The 22,403-nt window shown below is 50.6% G+C and overlaps 1 protein-coding gene across 8 annotated transcripts in view; it reads left to right on the forward strand.

The window, feature by feature from the left end:
* PLEKHA7 (pleckstrin homology domain containing A7) overlaps nt 1-22,403 on the forward strand; it is a 203,528-nt gene that overhangs the window by 62,898 nt on the left and 118,227 nt on the right. Inside the window, exon 1 of one of the 8 annotated variants that reach the window (XM_077286566.1) lies at nt 1,840-2,039. The exons of the other annotated variants lie outside the window; for them this stretch is intronic. Within the exon in view, the coding sequence (XP_077142681.1) occupies nt 1,978-2,039 (62 nt within the window). The 5' untranslated portion in view covers nt 1,840-1,977. Of the gene's footprint in view, nt 1-1,839; nt 2,040-22,403 lie in introns of those variants that run through there. 8 annotated transcript variants of the gene reach the window in all.

Consider the following 22,403-nt stretch of genomic DNA (forward strand, 5'->3'; position numbering starts at 1 on the left):
CTTCGCACGCCTCCTGTCGTCGCCTCGCTCCTCTCCCTGTCGTGGGCTTGCCCCTCGCTCTCTGTCATTGGTTCGCCCATCGCTCCGTCTTTGGCTCGCTCCCTGTCGTCGACTCACTCCCTGCCACCAGCTCGCCCTTTCTCCCTGTCTTCTGCTCACCCCCTGTCGTTGGCTTGCCCCCTGTCGTCGGCTCGCTCCCGGTCATTGGCTTGCCCCGTCTTCGGCTCGCCCACTGTCTTCTGCTTGCCCCCTGTCATTGGCTCGCTCCCGGTTTTCGGCTCCCCCTTGCTCCATGTCTTCGGTTCGCCCCGTCTTCGGTTTGCCCATTGTTGTCGGCTCGCCCTTCACCCCTGTCATCGGCTCGCCCCCTGTCGGCTCCTCGCCCCTCGCCCCCTGTCATCACCTCGCCCTTCACCCACTGTCGTCGACTTGCCCCTCGCTCCCTGTCATCAGTTCGCCCCTCGCGCCCTGTTGTCAGCTCGCCCCCTGTCGTCGGCTTGCCCCATTGTCAGCTCGCCCCTCTTCCCCATCTTCGGCTCGCCCCAGTGTCATCGGCTCACCCTGTCTTCGTACGCCTCCTGTTGTCGCCTTGCCCCTCTCTCCCTGTCGTTGGCTTGCCCCTCCCTCTCGTCTACTCGTCCCTCTCTCCCTGTCTTTGGCTCTCTCCCTGTCGTCGACTCACCCCCTGCCGTAAGCTCGCCCTCACTCCCTGTCTTCGGCTCACCCCCTGTCGTCGAGTCGCCCATTGCCCCCTGTCGTCGACTCGCCCCTTGCCCCCTGTCTTCGTCTCACCCCTCACCTCGTCTTCAGCTCGACCCTTGCCCCCTGTCGTCGGCTTGCCCCGTCTTCTCGCCCCCTGTCGTCTGCTCGCTCCCGGTCTTAGGCTCGCACCTTGTTCCCTGTCTTCGGCTCGCCCCCTGTCGTCAGCTCACCCCTTGCCCCCTGTCTTCTGCTTGCCCCCTGTCTTCTGCTCGCCCCCTGTCGTCGACACGCTCCCGGTCTTCGGCTCGCCCCTTTGTCCCTGTCATCGGCTTGCCCCATCTTTGGCTCGCCCACTGTCTTCTGCTCGCCCCCTGTCGTCGGCTCGCTCCCAGTTTTCGGCTCTCGCCCTATCGCTGGCTCGCCCCGTCTTCTGCTCGCTCACGGTCTTCGGCTCGCCCCTTGCTCCATGTCTTAGGTTCACCCCCTGTCTTCGGTTTGCCCATTGTTGTTGGATCGCCCTTCTCCCCTGTCTTCAGCTCGCCCCCTGTCGTCGCCTCGACCCTTGCCCCCTGTCGTCGACTTGCCCCTCGCACCTGGGCTTCGGCTCCCCCTTGCTCCCTCTCTTTGTCTCGACCCTCTCCCCCTGTCTTTGGCTCGCCCCTTGCCCCCTGTCTTGGGGTACATTTATGCTTCTTGTGGAAGGGACAGCACCGAAGAGATGTTTGCGCTTATTATTGTGTGTGGTTGCTGTTGCCTGTTCCTCGCTGCAGGATGAGTGCGGCGCCCACAGACTCGCCCCCTCTTCTTGTCAGTGGCACAAGCTGAGACCTGCCGTCTTTTTTCCTTCCATTGTCTCAGTGTTAAAGACCTCGCACGTCGTGGAGATGAGTGGCAGTGCGACGCCGGTGACTGGGGCTGAGCCGAGCAGTGTCATTGTAATGGAGAGACGTCAGCTGTGAGTGCAGGAGGAGGCGGCGGGTATCGTCCTGGGGGGGGGGACGCAGACCCTCAAGGTCACAGATCAGCAGAGAAGAAATCCTGCTCCACCTGCAGCCTCGCTCCTCATTAGCTACTGGTCTGCAGCATTGGCGAGAAGTTGTGCTGCCGGTGACAGGAGGGAGCATTGTGCACTCCTCTCCTCCCGTGTGCCCCGGTGATGTCACCTGGGTGTTGGCTACTGGATGTGACACCATGAAGTTCTGTCTGCAGCCTGAGCACTTGGAATAGACAGTCTCCATAAGCATGAACTCAGCGTGGACCTAGAGCCTGGAGACAATGTGGAGACCCTTGTACTCTCCTCCGCACGAAGAATATCCAGTGTACCAGCTGTCATACAGGTGTGTGCCCCTCTACCTGCTGTCATACAGGTGTGTACCCCTCTACCTTCTGTCATACAGGTGTGTGCCCCTCTACCTGCTGTCATACAGGTATATGCCCCTCTACCTGCTGTCATACAAGTGTGTGCCCCTCTACCTGCTGTCATACAGGTGTGTGCCCCTCTACCTTCTGTCATACAGGTGTGTGCCCCTCTACCTGCTGTCATACAGGTGTATGCCCCTCTACCTGCTGTCATACAGGTGTGTGCCCCTCTACCTGCTGTCATACAGGTGTATGCCCCTCTACCTGCTGTCATACAGGTGTGTGCCCCTCTACCTGCTGTCATACAGGTGTGTGCCCCTCTACCTGCTGCCATACAGGTGTGTGCCCCTCTACTTGCTGTCATACAGGTGTGTGCCCCTCTACCTGCTGTCATACAGGTGTGTGACCCTCTGCCTGCTGTCATACAGGTGTATGCCCCTCTACCTGCTGTCATACAGGTGTGTGCCCCTCTACCTGCTGTCATACAGGTGTGTGCCCCTCTACCTGCTGTCATACAGGTGTGTGCCCCTCTACCTGCTGTCATACAGGTGTGTGCCCCTCTACTTGCTGTTATACAGGTGTGTGCCCCTCTACCTGCTGTCATACAGCTGTGTGCCCCTCTACCTGCTGTCATACAGGTGTGTGCCCCTATGCCTGCTGTCATACAGGTGTATGCCCCTCTACCTGCTGTCATACAGGTGTGTGCCCCTCTACCTGCTGTCATACAGGTGTGTGCCCCTCTACCTGCTGTCATACAGGTGTGTGCCCTTCTACCTGCTGTCATACAGGTGTGTGCCCCTCTACCTGCTGTCATACAGGTGTGTGCCCCTCTACCTGCTGTCATACAGGTGTGTGCCCCTCTACCTGCTGTCATACAGGTGTGTGCCCCTCTGCATGCTGTCATACAGGTGTGTGCCCCTCTACTGGCTGTCATACAGGTGTGTGCCCCTCTACCTGCTGTCATACAGGTGTGTGCCCCTCTACATGCTGTCATACAGGTGTGTGCCCTTTCTGTATGCTGTATATCAGGTGTGTGCCCCCTCTGTATGCTGTATATTATGTGTTTGACCCCTCGGTATGCTGTATATCAGGTGTTGTACAGGTGTGTGCCCCTCTCTATTCCGTATATCAGTTGTACAGGTGTGTCCCCTCTGTATTCCATATATCAGGTGTTGTACAGTTGTGTGCCCCCCTGTATGCTGTATATCAGGTGTTGTACAGGTGTGTGCCCCTCTATATGCTGTATATCAGGTGTGTGCCCCCTCTGTATGCTGTATATCATGTGTGTGACCCCTCTATGCTGTATATCAGGTGTTGTACAGGTGTGTGCCCCTCTGTATGCTGTATATCAGGTGTTGTACAGGTGTGTGCCCCTCTGAATGTTGTATATCAGGTGTTCTACAGGTGTGTGCCCCTCTGTATTCCGTATATCAGGTGTTGTATAGGTGTGTGCCCATCTGTATGCTGTATATCAGGTGTTGTACAGGTGTGTGCCCCCTCTGTATTCCGTATATCAGGTGTTGTACAGGTATGTGCCCCTCTGGATGCTGTATATCAGGTGTTGTACAGGTGTGTGCCCCTCTGGATGCTGTATATCAGGTGTTGTACAGGTGTGTGCCCCTCTGAATGCTGTATATCAGGTGTTGTACAGGTGTGTGCCCCTCTGTATTCCGTATATCAGGTGTTGTACAGGTGTGTGCCCCTCTGTATGCTGTATATCAGGTGTTGTACAGGTGTGTGCCCCCTCTGTATTCCGTATATCAGGTGTTGTATAGGTATGTGCCCCTCTGTATGCTGTATATCAGGTGTTGTACAGGTGTGTGCCCCCTCTGTATTCCGTATATCAGGTGTTGTACAGGTATGTGCCCCTCTGTATGCTGTATATCTGGTGTTGTACAGGTGTGTCCCCCTCTGAATGCTGTATATTAGGTGTTGTACAGGTGTGTGCCTCTCTGTATTCCGTATATCAGGTGTTGTACAGGTGTGTGCCCCTCTGTATGCTGTATATCAGGTGTTGTACAGGTGTGTGCCCCTCTGGAAGCTGTATATCAGGTGTTGTACAGTTGTGTGCCCCTCTGGATGCTGTATATCAGGTGTTGTACAGGTGTGTGCCCCCTCTGTATTCCGTATATCAGGTGTTGTAAAAGTGTGTGCCTCTCTGTATTCCGTATATCAGGTGTTGTACAGGTATGTGCCTCTCTGTATTCCGTATATCAGGTGTTGTACAGGTGTGTGCCCCTCTGGGTGCTGTATATCAGGTGTTGTACAGGTGTGTGCCCCTCTGTATGCTGTATATCAGGTGTTGTACAGGTGTGTGCCCCTCTGGATGCTGTATATCAGGTGTTGTACAGGTGTGTGCCCCCTCTGTATTCCGTATATCAAGTGTTGTACAGGTGTGTGCCCCTCTGGATGCTGTATATCAGGTGTTGTACAGGTGTGTGCCCTTCTGGATGCTGTATATCAGGTGTCGTACAGGTGTGTGCCCCTCTGGATGCTGTATATCAGGTGTCGTACAGGTGTGTGCCCCTCTGGATGCTGTATATCAGGTGTTGTACAGGTGTGTGCCCCCTCTGTATTCCGTATATCAGGTGTTGTACAGGTGTGTGCCCCTCTGGATGCTGTATATCAGGTGTTGTACAGGTGTGTGCCCCTCTGGATGCTGTATATCAGGTGTTGTACAAGTGTTGTACACATTGGTATCCGATGTGTGATACGCCTTGGAATGTGAACACTGCAGAGAGCGGACAAGGAGCATTCCGCACACATTACTCACCCGCCCTGGTTAATAATCGCCCGCCTCCACCACCTCTGCCACATTCTGGTTACCACCACTTTACTTCTCTCCTGTTTTGGAAATCTGTTTGTAGCTGAATTTAACAGCAAGGAGAACACCCCGATCTGTGGAAGTATAGGTGCCCCAAATGTATATCTGTTGCATAGAGATCACCCCCAAGTACCGCACAGTCATGTTCCTGCGAGCCCGCCATATCTCACATCTGTCAGACACCCCCAAATCCCTCACGTGCTTGTGAAATAACTCATGTTTGTCTAAGGACTCCCATATCTCACACCTGAATATGCTGAGGACCTCCATATCTCTTATGCCTGTATATACTGAGCACCTCCATATCCCTCACACCTGAATATGCTGAGGACCTCCATATCCCTCACCCTGTATATACTGAGGACCTCCATATCCCTCACACCTGTATATACTGATGACCGCCATATCTCACACCTTAATATGCTGAGGACCTCCATGTCCCTCATGCCTGTATATACTGAGGACCTCCATATCCCTCACACCTGAATATACTGAGCACCTCTATATCCCTCATGCCTGTATATACTGAGGACCTCCATATCCCTCACACCTGAATATACTGAGGACCTCCATATCCCTCATGCCTGTATATACTGAGGACCTCCATATCCCTCACACCTGAATATACTGAGCACCTCTATATCCCTCATGCCTGTATATACTGAGGACCTCCATATCCCTCACACCTGAATATACTGAGGACCTCCATATCCCTCATGCCTGTATATACTGAGGACCTCCATATCCCTCACACCTGAATATAATGAGCACCTCCATATCCCTCATGCTTGTATATACTGAGGACCTCCATATCCCTCATGCCTGTATATAATGAGGACCTCCATATCCCTCACACCTGAATATGCTGAGGACCTCCATATCCCTCACGCCTGTATATACTGAGCACCTCCATATCCCTCATGCCTGTATATACTGAGGACCTCCATATCCCTCACACCTGAATATACTGAGGACCTCCATATCCCTCATGCCTGTATATACTGAGGACCTCCATATCCCTCACGCTTGTATATAATGAGGACCTCCATATCCCTCACGCTTGTATATACTGAGCACCTCCATATCCCTCACACCTGAATATACTGAGGACCCCCATATCTTTCACACCTGAATATGCTGAGGACCTCCATATCCCTCACGCCTGTATATACTGAGGACCTCCATATCCCTCATGCCTGTATATACTGAGGACCTCCATATCCCTCAAACTGAATATACTGAGCACCTTCATATCCCTCATGCCTGTATATACTGAGCACCTCCATATCCCTCACACCTGAATATACTGAGGACCTCCATATCCCTCATGCCTGTATATACTGAGGACCTCCATATCCGTCACACCTGAATATACTGAGCACCTCCATATCCCTCACACCTGAATATACTGAGGACCTCCATATCCCTCACACCTGAATATACTGAGGACCTCCATATCCCTCATGCCAGGAATATAATGAGGACCTCCATATCCCTCACGCCTGAATATACTGAGGACCTCCATATCCCTCACGCCTGTATATAATGAGCACCTCCATATCCCTCATGCCTGTATATACTGAGGACCTCCATATCCCTCATGCCTGTATATAATGAGGACCTCCATATCCCTCACGCCTGTATATAATGAGGACCTCCATATCCCTCACGCCTGTATATACTGAGCACCTCCATATCCCTCACACCTGAATATACTGAGGACCCCCATATCTTTCACACCTGAATATGCTGAGGACCTCCATATCCCTCATGCCTGTATATACTGAGGTCCTCCATATCCCTCATGCCTGTATATACTGAGGGCCTCCATATCCCTCACACCTGAATATACTGAGCACCTCCATATCCGTCACGCCTGTATATACTGAGCACCTCTATATCTCTTACACCTGAATATATTGAGGACCTCCATATCCCTCATGCCTGTATATACTGAGGACCCCATATCCCTCACACCTGAATATACGGAGGACCTCCATATCTCTCACGCCTGTATATACTGAGGACCTCCATATCCCTCACACCTGAATATACTGAGGACCTCCATATGCCTCACACCTGAATATACTGAGGACCTCCATATCCCTCACACCTGAATATATTGAGGAACTCCATATTCCTCACAGCTGTATATACCTGAGGACCCCTTATCCCTCACCCCTGAATATACTGAAGACCTATGAAGCCCTCACGCCTGTGTATATTGAGGACCTCCATATCTCTCACGCCTGTATATACTGAGGACCTCCATATCCCTCAGACCTGTATATACTGAGGACCTCCATATCCCTCACACCTGTATATACTGAGGACCCCCATATCCCTCACTGTCAAGTATCCACACCGCTGCCACCAATTTGTCACGATTCCCACCGAGACCGTCACCCCTACGTTGCGGATCGGGGTGACTTTAGGCCAACAGACGGCTATCACCTGTGCAAGGGGCTTATCTTAGTATCCCTCCACTGCTGCAATGTGATGAAAAAACACACACAAGGCTATTGACCTCCTAGTTTACAGCAGGGGCTTATTTTAGGTATCCCACTGCTCTTTACTATACCACGAACTGCAGGGATTTATGTATATCCCGCTTACAGTTCCACTTGAAACTTGCAGCTTTCTGGCGCCCCCCTTACTCTCAGGTCAGAGTAGGTACTGCACCTAGGGTAATTAGTCGCCAGAAAGGCTGCCTGCTATGTACTGGCTATTGGGCACGCTGCAGCGAGGCGATATAAATACTCCCACACAAGCAGGAACAATAATTATCAACGCCGCAGTCGCTACAACAACACCCAAAGGCCCCGCACATGATATGCTGCCACCAGCTTCTATTAAACAGGTCCGAAGCTAACCCAAAACAGTAGCGTAATTCCCTTCAGAAGACTTAGGGTACGTTTTAGAGCATGAAGAACGAAACTAGTACTTTAAATATTTTACTCCGAAGATAAGGCAGTGTTTATAGAAAAATATTACAAGGATGTTACAAAAGAGACAATTGAAATATACAAGGTAATTATAAAATAAAGGGATTAAATGAGAAAAGGTAACACTCACATGTTCTCAGGACATTGCAGGCAACCAGGCTAGTGGGGGGGGGGGGGAAGTTCCCATATGTCCCAATGCATCAGGAGGTCAGGATAGAAACAGCTCCTCCAGTAAAACTCTGCTGACTCCTGCAGGCTGGGTTAAGAGTAGAGACTTATATACTCTAGCCTCGGGGCATCACTAAAGGGCTGGTTAATTATATTCACTGAGGTCAGAGATCTTTACGTTCTGAGACTCTGGAGACAAAGACATTCCTGACTGAGAAGGGAGGGACCACAGGTGGCTTTGCAGGATTGGTCACCTGCAGTTTAAAGCCACACCCTGCTCACACACTAGCTTCAAATTACCCAGTGTCTGCCATGTGTTTTTGGGACCATGGTTAGAAGTGCAAAAATCCGACAGCTATGGTTTTTACATTATCGTGACATACATTTTCCTCACACCTCCCCCTTCTGGTGTGCGCTATGGAGGCAGGACCGCTCGGTGCTCCTCCATGCGCACTTCAGAAGGTTCACCCCGGCGGGACAGTCCATCTGCATTGCCATGTTCCCTGCCCGTTTTGTGTTCAATGGTGAAGTCAAACTGCTGAAGGGTAAGGCTCCAGCGTAGCAACCTGCCGTTGGTTCCACACATGACGTTTAGCCAGCGCAGAGGGTTGTGGTCGGTCACCACAGTGAAGGTGCGACCGTACAAGTAGGGCTGCAAGCGCTGCAGGGCCCAGACTATGGCCAGGCACTCCTTCTCAATGGTGGAGTAGGCCACTTCCCTCGGCAAAAGTTTCCGGCTCAGGTACAACACGGGGTGCTCTTGGTTCTCCGAGTCAACCTGGCTGAGCACAGCACCAAGGCCAAACTCGCTGGCTTCGGTCTGTACCAAGAACGGTCGTCTGCTGTCGACTGCTTTCAACACAGTGGCGTTGCACAGTGCTGTTTTCAACGCCTGGAAGGCCCCCTCACAGCCATCGGTCCAGTTGACGATGTGGGGCAGCTTCTTCCTGGTGAGGTCCGTCAAAAGTTTTGCCAGGCTACTATAGTGCTGTACAAAGCGCCTATAGTACCCTGCAGTGCCCAGGAAGGACATCACCTGTTTCTTGGTCCTGGGAGTGGGCCAGTTCACGATCGCTCCCATTTTCTCAGGCTCTGGCTTTAGGGTGCCCCCGCCTACCCGGTGTCCCAGGTAGTGGACCTCCCTCATGCCCATCTGGCACTTTCCCGGCTTGATAGTCAGCCTAGCTTGGTGAATTCGCCTGAGCACCTCCTCGAGATGCTGCAGGTGTTTCTCCCAGGAGGAACTGAAGATGGCAATGTCATCCAAGTACGCCACGGCGTACTCCTCCAGTCCCTGAAGCAGGAGGTTGACCATCCGCTGGAAGGTGGCAGGGGCATTCTTCATGCCAAAGGGCATGACAATGGACTTGTACAGTCCAAAGGGGGTGATAAAGGCAGACTTCTCCTGCGCCTCGGGGCTCAGGGGAATCTGCCAGTATCCTCGACTCAGATCCATTATTGTCAGGTATTTTGCGCCAGCTAACCTCTCAAGCAGCTCCTCGATGCGCGGCATTGGGTGCGCGTCAGAGGCTGTGATGGCGTTGAGCCTCCTGTAGTCCACCCAGAACCGGGTGGTCCGGTCCTTCTTTGGCACGAGAACTACAGGTGAGGCCCACGCGCTCTTTGACCGTCGAATCAGCCCCAGCTGTAATATCTCATCGATCTCCTGGCGCATAACCTGCTGCACCTGGTCGGAGATTCGATAGGGTGTTCGCCGTAGTGGGGCATGATTCCCGGTGTCCACCTCGTGGACTGCTAACTCAGTCCTTCCAGGTCGGTTGGAGAACACGGCCCGAAAGGGTTCCAGCGTGGTTTGCAACTGCAACCGCTGGGGTTCGGTTAAAGAGGCGCTTACCTCCACGTCCTCAATGGACCCACCGGCCTTGGCTTGGGCCAGCATGTCCAGGAGGGTGTCTTCCTCCCCGTCTTCGGGAAAGCTGAAGACCAGTAGGATGAAAGGTTCACGTTCGTGATGAGCCTTCATCATGTTGACGTGAAAGGCCTTTCGTCTACCCCGAGCGTGGTCGAGTGTGACCACATAGGTTACCGGGTTGAGCTGTTGGTGTACGACGTACGGGCCCTCCCAGGCTGCCTGAAGCTTATCCGTTGGCACGGGGACCAGCACCCACACCTTCTGACCCACGTGGAAGGTCCTCTCCCGGGCGTTCTGGTCGTACCAGCGCTTCTGATCAGCCTGAGCCTCCGTCATGTTGTCATGCACCAACTGCGTCAAGGTCTGCATCTTGTCACGGAAGCGCATGACATACTCCACTAGGGACACTTCAGAAGGGTTCGGCTCCTCTTCCCAGGATTCTCTGACCAACCCAAGGGGTCCCCGGACTCGCCTGCCGTACAGGAGCTCGAAGGGGGAGAACCCCATCGAGGCCTGCGGAACCTCTCGGTAAGCGAATAGCAGGTGTGGGAGGTACCGCTCCCAGTTGCGCCCTTGAGTCTCAACCAGCATGCGTAGCATCTGTTTGAGGGTACCATTGAAGCGTTCACACAAGCCATTGGTCTGTGGGTGATACGCACTCGATACCAGGTGCTTCACCTGCATTCTCTTACAGAGAGCCTCCATTAGGCGAGACATGAATTGGGTCCCTTGATCAGTAAGCATCTCCCTGGGAAATCCTACACGTGAAAAGATAGCCAACAGGGGATCCGCCACCTTATCTGCCCTAGTTGACGACAGAGCTACTGCCTCTGGGTACCGGGTAGCTAGCGTAGTCTACCACAGTAAGGATGTATTGCTTTCCAGAGCTGCTGGGGACGGCCAGCGGGCCCACAATGTCCACCGCGATCCTCTGGAAAGGCTCCTCTATCACTGGCAAAGGGATCAGGGGAGCCTTAAGAGCAGGCCCCGCCTTCCCCACTCTTTGACAGGTGATACAGGAGCGGCAGTAGTTTGACATATCTGTCCCCATCTTAGGCCAATAGAAGTGTTGAGACAGCCGGGCCTTAGTTTTGCTGATCTCCAAGTGTCCAGCTAGCGGGATCTCATGGGCAATCTGTAACAACTCACCCCGGAATTGCTGCGGGACGACCAGCTGTCTTTCCCTCAACCACTCCGTTCGCGATTTTCTGGGTACTGTCTCCCGGTACAACCTTCCTCGTTCCCAGAACACCCTCTCCTTATCAGTCACGGAGATGGGCGTCTCGGCGAGTTGTCTCAAACTCTCTAGGCTCGCATCTGTGTGCAGAGCGGCCTGCAACTCCTGGCTAGAAGCGACGTCAGGGTCCCTTCCCCATGGGAACCCTCTGGGACCTGCTCTGGGTCCCCCGCTGGTTCAGTCACAATGATGACTGAGGAGGGTCTGGAAGGCAGACAGTTATCTGCGTTCCGGGCACTCTGACTGCGGGTGACAGCAGCTACGTAGGCTGTCTCCCCGGGGATTTCTACAGACCCATCAGCCGACGCTGTTATGGGCTCTACCTCCCCATCCACCCCATTACCTCAGGAGCAGTGCTACTTATGGGCCAGTTACCTTCCTCGGTGGCACTGGTCAATTGCATGGCATCACCTTCCTCACGGTTCCCATGTATCTCCCCATTTTCTGTAGCACCGACACTTGCCCCTGCTAGGGGTTCCTCAGCCGTCTCACTCCACAGAGCGACGTGGCTGAGCACTCCTGTACCTATGGACACATCAACTTTCACAGAAACATCATTATCAGGTACAGTGGGCACAGGTACAACATTTTCACCATCAATCCTAGGGAAAAAATGGTTATCAGATGCATCATTACAAGATAAAGCATGGTCAGGTAACACATGCGATTTCCCATCGTCATCATCAGGGTTAACGTTATCCTTTTTAGCAGATTGGGGAGGGGTGCCAGGGACGTCTTATGCAACCATCCTCCCCAAATCAGTCCCCAACAAAACATCAGTGGGCAAATTATCAGACAGCCCCACTTCCTTCACTCGCTCCCGGCACCCCAATCAATATCAACCCGGGCCATTGGCAAGGGACAGCTGATGCCCCCAATCCCAGTGACAGTTAGGGTTTTCCCCGGAATGATTTCTTCAGGGGCCGCCAGTTCGGGTCGGATGAGGGTTCGTTCAGCCCCTGTGTCCTTGAGGCCTGTAGCAACATGGCCTCCCACGGTGACGTGCTGTACGTTGTCACACACCCTCCCAGCCACAACACCCACCAAAAGAACTGCATTAGGCCCTGGGGCCTTGGATTGGGAGTTCTTCGGCCTGTCTGGACAGTAGGGACTGATATGACCAGTCCGGTTGCAGACGAAACACTGGCGAGGTTCGGTGGTAGGTCTGGTGCTGTTGGCTACGGGGACAGGACCTCTGGTGTGTTGGCTGGCAGGGGTATTGGCGTTGGTTTCAGGCTTACCCCCCTCTCCAGCTGGTGGTGACTGGCTTTCGCACCTCCGATCTACGGTTGGCCTCATAGGCATTGGCAATCTGCGCTGCTTTCGTCACGTCTTTGAGTTCTCTGTCCATCACGAACTGTCGCACCTCAGCTGGACAAAGATGTAAGAACTGGTCTTTGATCATCAGATCTTCCAGCTGCTCAAAGGTGGTCACTGACAGTCCTTGGATCCACTGGTGAAAGTGGGTCCTGAGACCATGCACCACATCACCGTAGCTGTCATGTGGGCCACGTTGGAGGTTCCGGAACTTTCTACGGTACACCTCGGGTGTAAGCTGGTACTTGGCTATGAGGGCCTGCTTGATGGCCTTATAGTCACCATCTTGTTCTTGAGGGAGGGCAGCAAACGCCTCCAGAGCTTTGCCTCTCAGCCCTGAGGTCAGGTATCATGCCCATTCTTCTGTAGGCAGCTGGTACTGCCTGCAGGCTTTCTCAAAGGCCCGCAGAAAAGTGTCCAAGTCCCCGTCCTTTTCCATAACAGGAAAGTGATCGGGCCAGGGCTTCGGTATCTGAGCGCTGCTGTGCTCACGGCTCCGGGCGGTGGAGGGTATCCCACCCTGCCGGAGCATCTCCAGTTCGTGGGCTCGCTGGGCTTGGCGCTCGGCTCTTTCAGCCTCCCGCTCGAATCGCTGGGCCTGGGCCTCTCGCTCGGCTCGGGCCTCCTGCTCGGCTCGCTCCTAGTATTGCTGGATCAGCTGCCGACGTCCATCACGGTCATCGGCGGGGAGTAGTTCCAAGACCGCCAGCAGACTGGGGTCCAAACCGCCCTGGTTGCTAGTAGGGCCCGTATTCAGTGGTTGGACCTCTGCTGCAGCACCATGTTCGCTTGTGCTGGCTTCTGCGGCCACTAGAGCGGCTTCCCATTGCACCAGATCTGCGACCAGTTGGGCTTTGTTTTTGCCTGCAAAGTCAATGTGCTGTGACATGCCTAAGGCAATAAGGGTGTCTCTGGTCTGCTGCTCATAAAAGGTTTCTCCCAGCACAACCATGGTTGCCAAATAAAAGATAGGACAGAAAAATGAAGAGAAAGGGAAGGGATAATTACCAGTACACACAATTGTCTCAGGACTAATAAACACTGAGTTTGTTCTCCAAACTTATTTGCGCAGAGTCCTCGCAAGAACTTTGCAAGTTTTTAGTGAGAGGAATGATTGCTCAAACCAAATCACTAATGCTCTAAGATCCCACCGCCTTGCCACCAATTTGTCATGAATCCCACCGCTGCCACCAATTTGTCAGGTATCCACACCGCTGCCACCAATTTGTCACGATTCCCACAGAGACCGTCACCCCTACGTCGCGGATCGGGGTGACTTTAGGCCAACAGACGGCTATCACCTGTGCAGGGGGCTTATCTTAGTATCCCTCCACTGCTACAATGTGATGAAAAATCACACACAAGGCTATTGACCTCCTAGTTTACAGCAGGGGCTTATTTTAGGTATCCCACTGCTCTTTACTGTACCACGAACTCCAGGGATTTATGTATATCCTGCTTACAGTTCCACTTGAAACTTGCAGCTCTCTGGCACCCCCCTTACTCTCAGGTCAGAGTAGGTACTGCACCTAGGGTAATTAGTCGCCAGAAAGGCTGCCTGCTATGTACTGGCTATTGGGCACGCTGCAGCGAGGCGATATAAATACTCCCACACAAGCAGGAACAATAATTATCAACGCCGCAGTCGCTACAACAACACCCAAAGGTCCCGCACACGATATGCTGCCACCCACTTCGATTAAACGGGTCCGAAGCTAACCCAAAACAGTAGTGTAATTCCCTTCAGAAGACTTAGGGTACGTTTTAGAGCATGAAGAACGAAACTAGTACTTTAGATATTTTACTCCGAAGATAAGGCAGTGTTTATAGAAAAATATTACAAGGATGTTACAAAAGAGACAATTGAAATATACAAGGTAATTATAAAATAAAGGGATTAAATGAGAAAAGGTAACACTCACATGTTCTCAGGACATTGAGGCTGGGTTAAAGGGAACCTGTCACCATGTTTTTGGAAGATGGGATAAAAATAGCGTTAAATAGGGGCAGAGGTGGGCGTTACATTAGTGTGTTTGTTATGCGTTTATTACCCACCTAAGTTGCCGAAATACCTTTGCAAAGTCTCCGTTTTCGCCTGTCAATCAGGCTAGTCTGGTCAGATGGGCGTTGTCTTCCCCCAGATTTTGCGTAGTTTTCCGTTGGTGGCGTAGTGGTGTGCGCATGCCCAAGGTCCCGAATCCTCTGCCAGGGGATTTCAAAGAGCGCGGTGTCCGTTATTGCATTGGTGATCGGTGGGCGCGGCCATCTTCCTTTGGCCGCGCGTGCGCAGAAGCGGCGCTCTGCTGGCCGCGGCATCAGGAAAATGGCCGCGGGATGCCGCGCGTGCGCAGATGGATATCGCGGCGGCCATTTTCCTGAAGCCGCGGCCAGCAGAGCGCCGCTTCTGCGCACGCGCGGCCAAAGGAAGATGGATGCAATAACGGACACCGCGCTCTTTGAAATCCCCTGGCAGAGGATTCGGGACCTTGGGCATGCGCACACCACTACGCCACCAACGGAAAACTAAACAAGATCTGGGGGAAGACAACGCCCATCTGACCAGACTAGCCTGATTGACAGGCGAAAACGGAGACTTTGCAAAGGTATTTCGGCAACTTAGGTGGGTAATAAACGCATAACAAACACTCTAATGTAACGCCCACCTCTGCCCCTATTTAACGCTATTTTTATCCCATCTTCCAAAAACGTGGTGACAGGTTCCCTTTAAGAGTAGAGACTTATATACTCTAGCCTCGGGGCATCACTAAAGGGCTGGTTAATTATATTCACTGAGGTCAGAGATCTTTACATTCTGAGACTCTGGAGACAAAGACATTCCTGACTGAGAAGGGAGGGACCACATGTGGTTTTGCAGGATTGGTCACCTGCAGTTTAAAGCCACACCCTGCTCACACACTAGCTTCAAATTACCCAGTGTCTGCCATGTGTTTTTGGGACCATGGTTAGAAGTGCAAAAATCCGTCAGCTATGGTTTTTACATTATCGTGACATATATTTTCCTCACACTCACCCTCTTTACCACCTGTATATTTACTTTCGAGAAGGATATTTTTAGTTATTCTTGTGGGTTTTTTTGCCAAATGAAGCCTGATATGTCACAATACGTATAGCGGTGCCTTTGGGGGTCGGTAGAGGATGGCACAACGGGATGGAAAAGGGGGGAGGAAGGCCCTATCAATAGGGAAATAAAGGAATCGTCACCTCCTGCTCAAACCTGATCCTGTCCCTTCATTCCCCTAACACCCTAAGTGGGTCCTTCTCCCCACCGCCGTCAGGAACTTCGTCCCTCACTGACACCTAGCACTGCCCTGGCTAGTGCACTGGCTGGCAAGGAGCGCTAGCCTCACCACTGCAGATGGAACGATACAGGGGACAGTGACAAACACAAAAGGGATGAGGAGAAAACACCACACTTAGCTTTCAGACTCCGCTGCCAAGTTCCACACCGCAGATAGCACAGAAGCTGGACTCCAAAACACCAGAAGTGGCTGACACCAGAGAGCTGCTCCTGTTAGGCTGGTCTCCAGAGAGAAAACTCTATCACCAACAGTCAGCTGATGCATCAGGTGATCATTTACAGGTTGGTGGAAGTGGTCACCACCACATCAGCTGACCTAACAGCATTGCAGTTACACCAGATTGCCGCCCCAGAGGGGGTTGGGAGAAACTGACATTAACCCCCGATGGTCCTGAAAGGAGAAAAGCTACTTTTAAGACAAAGTGGACCCAGAGCTGCTACAAATCCAAAATGGATCGTGACATGATAAGTTGTTTGTGACATTTTTGTCCCCAGGATGAAGCGATTATTATAGGGATTTTCCTCCTAGGGTTTAGAAGTGTAGGAAGGATCGGCTTCTTGTAAGGCTTCATTCTGCCCTGCAATGGGGCGTTTGTTTGGTCGTATTTATCTAGTAAGATTTGAATGACATTAAATATTTCCATTAATTTGTCTCCATGTTTCGGCTCAGTGAGTTTGTTAAACTAATTCCCAAAAAGGAATTAGAATTGGGGTCCCCCGATTCTCCCCCCAGTACCTCCGGTGTCCCTGCATCCCCCCCGTGAAGTCCCCCGGCTGGCAGTGTTTTCTTCTGGGAAGAAAATGGCAGGTGCATGCGCAGTGCTCCCCACGAGATCTGCCGGTCGGCACCCGGCAACAATAGGACATATTTCCTATTGGTTCACTTTGACCCTTTCACAGTGATCAAAATTAAAATAAAAAAAGTTAAACAAACCCCCCTTTATCACCCCTTAGTGAGGTAAAAATAATAAAATACATTTTTTCTTTCCATTAGGGTTGGGCTAAAGTTAGGTTTGGGTTTTATATATGTAAGTTGTCAAAGGGTAATAATTAATCCGAGCAATCATATTGTAACCCTAATTTAAAAAGTTGCAACCTTTATTAATACCAACTACAAAAACCCACCCAAGGTGGTACGTGCACACCACAAGGGAAAAACACTGAAAAAACAAACAAAAACCTTGGAAATTGATCCACTAGCGGTCCCTGGTGTTCCACCTATGCTTTTATCTTCCTAACAGCACAGGCTGGAACCCTAGGGGTAGCGTTGTGGCGCCCCCACTCAGCGGTGGCTGCTTCTATGATGTGCCCTATAGCTGATCCTGATTGTCCCCACACAAATACTAAGGGAGCCACTGTTGTAAGACACAGGTCACCCCTACGGATAAAGGGACCCTATAACCCAAGGTTCAATCTAACAACATGCACATGGCAGGTGGCCTGTCAGACAGACATATATCCCTTCTCATAGGTTATTTCCAGTGCACATCATATATTGTTATCTCAAAGATCAAGGTAACTGAAACTATTTTTACTTTTGCGGTCGCTGTTATACCATTAATAACGGCGATCGCAACACCGGGGTCGGTAAAACCGACCCGAATCATGTTCTCTGGGGTCTCAGCTATTACCGGTAACCAAGACCCCGGAGAAATTCCGACGCTGGGGGGCGCGAAACATTTAAACGTCAGCGCCGCTAAAAAGCGTATCTGCGGTTGTTAAGGGGTTAAAAAAGAACCCAGTGGTAATCTAACTACAAATATATACCGTAAACATACTAGTACCAATAGCCTCCTGCACTGGAGTAGTCACCATCTAACCCCTTTAAGGAAAGGTGTCCCCAAAGGCCAATTTTACAGACTAAGGAGGAAGTGTTCCAGCATCAGGTCGTTCAAGAATCAGGATGGGGATATGTACGGTAGATTTACGGGCTATCCAGGTCGTCTTCTGGATCAGGCCTACAAATGTGCAGAGCAGGAAGATAGACAAACGATGGTGCCCCAATTGAGAGAACCAGAATTATTGGCACTTTTGACCAGCAACATTGGAGGCTCAGAGATGTCATTAGTGGACACTCGGACGTTCTGAGGATGGGTCCAGATCTGAAGGACATTGTGGGGAGCGACCAACTATTACCCACAGAATGGGTAGGTCCTTGAAGGACATGTTGGTACATAGCCACTACAAGAGACCCACGGGCGGGGGCATGTGGCTCGATAGAAAGCCGTGTGGTTTCTTCAAAGGTGAAAATTCTAGTTTCTGTAAATGGATGAAACTTAAAGGTAAGGTACCGCGTTTGTAGATCATTAATAAATCACTGTAATGTAGCATAACATGCTGCTATAACCAAGTTTTAAATGCATGTGAAACAGATTTCGTGTGTTATATGTGTTTAAAGAAGGAACTGGGGGCTGACATCTTGGTTTTGCAGCAGTAGCAGGGCACTAACAGTGTCATTTTACAGCACCCCATGGACATAGGAGATAATAGACCAGCGCTGACCCTATCTTTAACATTGGAGAGGCGTTAGCAGTGAGCTGGGCACGCCTCTGTGGGCTGCACAACTCACTGCTGTAGGTGTGACTGGCTGCCATTTTATTATAGCCCAGTGCTCTCTGCCCAGCTCCACTTACTCTCTATCACAGGAGCTCCATTCACTCCATTAAGCTGCATTCCCAGCCTGCAGAGAGAGGGGACACCTGACACCTCTCTCAGCCATACAATGTATCTCTCTCCTCCCTCCACAATGCCTGGCCATTCACTGCAGACCTGGAGCTCCTTCTTATCTTACTGAGGGATGAGTCACAGACAGCTCTGCACAGACAATGCTGCTCCATACACACCACATAAACTAACTGTGCTTCGTTAATGTGAAGGCTACGTTCACATTTGCGTTGTGCGCCGCAGCGTCGGTGCCGCAACGCACAACGCAAACAAAAACGCAGCAAAACGCATGCACAACGCTGCGTTTTGCGCCGCATGCGTCCTTTTTTTCATTGATTTTGGACGCAGCAAAAATGCAACTTGCTGCGCCCGGACGCGGGCGCCGCAGGGACGCATGCGGCGCAAAACGCAAGTGCGACGCATGTCCATGCGCCCCCATGTTAAATATAGGGGCGCATGACGCATGCGGCGACGCTGCGGCGCAGACCGCAAATGTGAACGTAGAGTAACTGCTGGTGATAGCAGATCACAGGGCAGTCACACACAAAATGGCTCTGCCCTGTGATGCTGCTCTTCATTCTGCCCCAGGGATATTAGACCACCCAAAAGGGGAGGGAAATGCTGATGTCAGCAGTTACTGCCCAGATTTTCCAGCTAACAGTAAAGCTGGTAAGTCTTACTATAGCTGCTTGAGGTCTAAAACGGAAAATGCTCCCCCTAGTGGTCAATATATATATTTGTAAGAAAATATATAATATTTTTCATATAGAAATGTTTGCAAACAGTGCAAACATTGCATTAATACATTTTATTTACTATTTTAAGCTTAATTTCACAAAAAAACAAACTACAAGAAAACTGGTGGCACCTTCCCTTTAATAAATTCTTTAGGAGCTCCTTAACTGGAAAAAGTTTTTTTTCCAGAAAGATTTCTGAAATTGTAAACCCTCAGGGGTTGTCTATGTGGCCACATGTCCTTGCCCGAGAGATTGTGTGGGGAAAACAAAAAGGGAATTTCCGAGAAGAGTGGGTAAACACCTGGGGGACATTAGGAATGACAGGGGCACCCCCTTGGCCTGACACAGGGGGGGAGCTCATCAGGGAGATGTGATCATTGAAGCGGTGAAATCCAACCCCGGAGGGGGCGATCATGATAGGCGCACACTAAGGAGGGAATGTGGATGGGTATTTAGGCTAGGTTCCCTTCACCCCAAAGGGTTCAACGAACAGATGTCATTTGCCTGTTTTGTCTGGACACGGAATGAAGAACTAGCTAACAGCTCCTTCCCTTGGTTGGCAGCACACAGATTGTTGTGATATGTATTTTTTATGATTTTACTCTGTTAATAGCCTACCCGCCCCTGTAAGTGTCCATATATCGATAATAAGATCTATCAGATGTATGACGGAATAATCTCTATTTTAGCGAATGTGAGTTTGTTATGAACAACCTTTATTGCCAGGTGTATAAGTGTTTATGATATGATAAGGGAGAAGACCGGCTACTTGTCTGTAGCGGGATCCGGTCTGTCATACTTGTTCGCCTCATACACTGGGGGAGCAGTGTATCCTGAAGTTTCTGAGTGACCCAGTGATCATGAGCAGTCACACACGACCCGGGATATAGTGAAATCGAAAGCTAAATCCAACTACATGGCTTGCGTTCCATATCGAGCATGCGTGACACCGGAAGTGACTGTGAGTGCACGTTCTGACATGCGCCGTGGGGTTGTTTGTTACGGAAGGGGAGGACCGGAGAGAGGTAAAGCGGGCTATTTAAAAGGAGGCAGATATCTATTTTTGCACTGTTTTGATACCGGGCCTTCTGATGAGCCGCAAAGGCGAAACGCATTGAGGCGAAGCAATGAGGAAATGTAAGGCGGGTGGCGCATATTTCAGATGAGTATCGGGATATGAATGGATACCTTCTGATCCACTTCTATTTTTACCAATGATAAATATATGAGGCCAATATGATATATCTTCTCTAATCTGGATGAGAAATTGTATCAGTTACCTTAATCTTTGAGATAACAATATATGATGTTGGATTAATAAGTACGCTGGAAATAACCTATTAGAAGGTTTACACAGGTGCATCTCACAAAATGAGAATATCATCAAAAAGTTAATTTGTTTCAGTTCTTCAATACAAAAGGTGAATCTCATATATTCCGTAGAGTCATTACACACAGAGTGATCCATTTCACGTGTTTATTTCTGTTAATGTTGATGATTATGGCTTACAGCCAATGAAAACCCAAAAGTCATTATCTCAGTAAATTAGAATACTTTATAACACCAGCTGGAAAAATTATTGTAAAATCTGAAGTGTTCCCTCCTGAAATGTATGATCAGTAAATGCACTCAATACTTGGTCCGGCTCCTTTCGCATCAGTTACTGCATCAATGAAGCGTGGCACAGTGGTGATCAGCCTGTGGCACTGCTGAGGGGTTATGGAAGCCCAGGTTGCTTTGATAGCAGCCTTCAGCTCGTCTGCATTGTTGGGTCTGGTGTCTCTCATCTTCCTCTTGACAATATCCATAGATTCTCTATGGGGTTAAGGTCAGGCGAGTTTGCTGCCAATCATGCCCAGTGATACTGTTGTTTTTACACCAGGTATTGGTACTTTTGGCAATGTGGACAGGGGCCAAGTCCTGCTGGAGAATGACATATCCATCTCCAAAAAGCTTGTCGGCAGAGGGAAGCATGAAGTGCTCTCAAATGTCCTGTTAGACGGCTGCGCTGACTTGGGTCTTGATAAAACACAGTGGACCTACACCAGCAGATGACCTGGCTCCCCAAACCATCACTGATTGTAGAGACTTCCCACTAGACCTTGGTAATCAAGGTCCCAGCGTCTGCAGGAAGATTGGAGTGACAGATAATCCAATCTGCTTGAGGTCTAGTGTGAAGTACTGGTCTGGTAATGGTCTGCAGATGAAAACCTGGAAAAAATTATGATTGACTTATAATAAGCCGTATTCTTGAACTTCCTATGAATGATCCGTATCTATAGAGTAGCTTGGATTTGGGGCTCATTCTTCATCAAAAAGTTCACATTTCTTCAAAAACACCCAAACTTCATTGGTGTCGGGCATTATATGTGTTTTTCCATGAAAGAAAATAATGAGCTTTACTGGGACCCCATTTATATTGGATGTTATTTTGCCTAAGTATGGTGGTGATTGCTGAAAAGGATTTTCTGCGGTTCATAGTCTCCTTGGACAAGTTAGGAAAGATCTCTATATGATCATATGGGGATGGGAGGATTTATTTTCCCTTAAATATCTAAGAAGTCGTTCTTTGGTTTAGAGAAAATGAAAATGTGTAATCATATCTCTGAGCATTCTTGGGAAGGGACTTGGGTGTAGTCCGTGAGGTCTGTCCAGTGTAAGCTCAAGGTTTGAGGTGGAGGGTAATCATGTCTCTGTGAGCATCCTTGGGAAGGGACTTGGGAGTAGTCTGTAAGGTCTGTCCGTCATAAGCTCAAGGTTTGAGGTGGAGGATAATCGTGTCTCTGAGCGTCCTTGGGAAGGGACTTGGGTGTAGTCCGTGAGGTCTGTCCAGCGTAAGCTCAAGGTTTGAGGTGGAGGGTAATCATGTCTCTGTGAGCATCCTTGGGAAGGGACTTGGGTGTTGTCCGTGAGGTCTGTCCAGCATAAGCTCAAGGTTTGAGGTGGAGGGTAATCGTGTCTCTGTGAGCGTCCTTGGGAAGGGACTTGGGTGTAGTCCGTGAGGTCTGTCCAGTGTAAGCTCAAGGTTTGAGGTGAAGGGTAATCATGTCTCTGTGAGCATCCTTGGGAAGGGACTTGGGTGTAGTCTGTGAGGTCTGTCCAGCTTAAGATCAAGGTTTGAGGTTTAGGGTAGTCGTGTCTCTGTGAGCGTCCATGGGAAGGGACTTGGGTGTAGTCCGTGAGGTCTGTCCAGTGTAAGCTCAAGGTTTTAGGTGGAGGATAATCGTGTCTCTGTGAGTGTCCTTGGGAAGGGACTT

This window comes from Ranitomeya variabilis, chromosome 2 (genome assembly GCF_051348905.1).
Source record: "Ranitomeya variabilis isolate aRanVar5 chromosome 2, aRanVar5.hap1, whole genome shotgun sequence".
NCBI lineage: Eukaryota > Metazoa > Chordata > Amphibia > Anura > Dendrobatidae > Ranitomeya > Ranitomeya variabilis.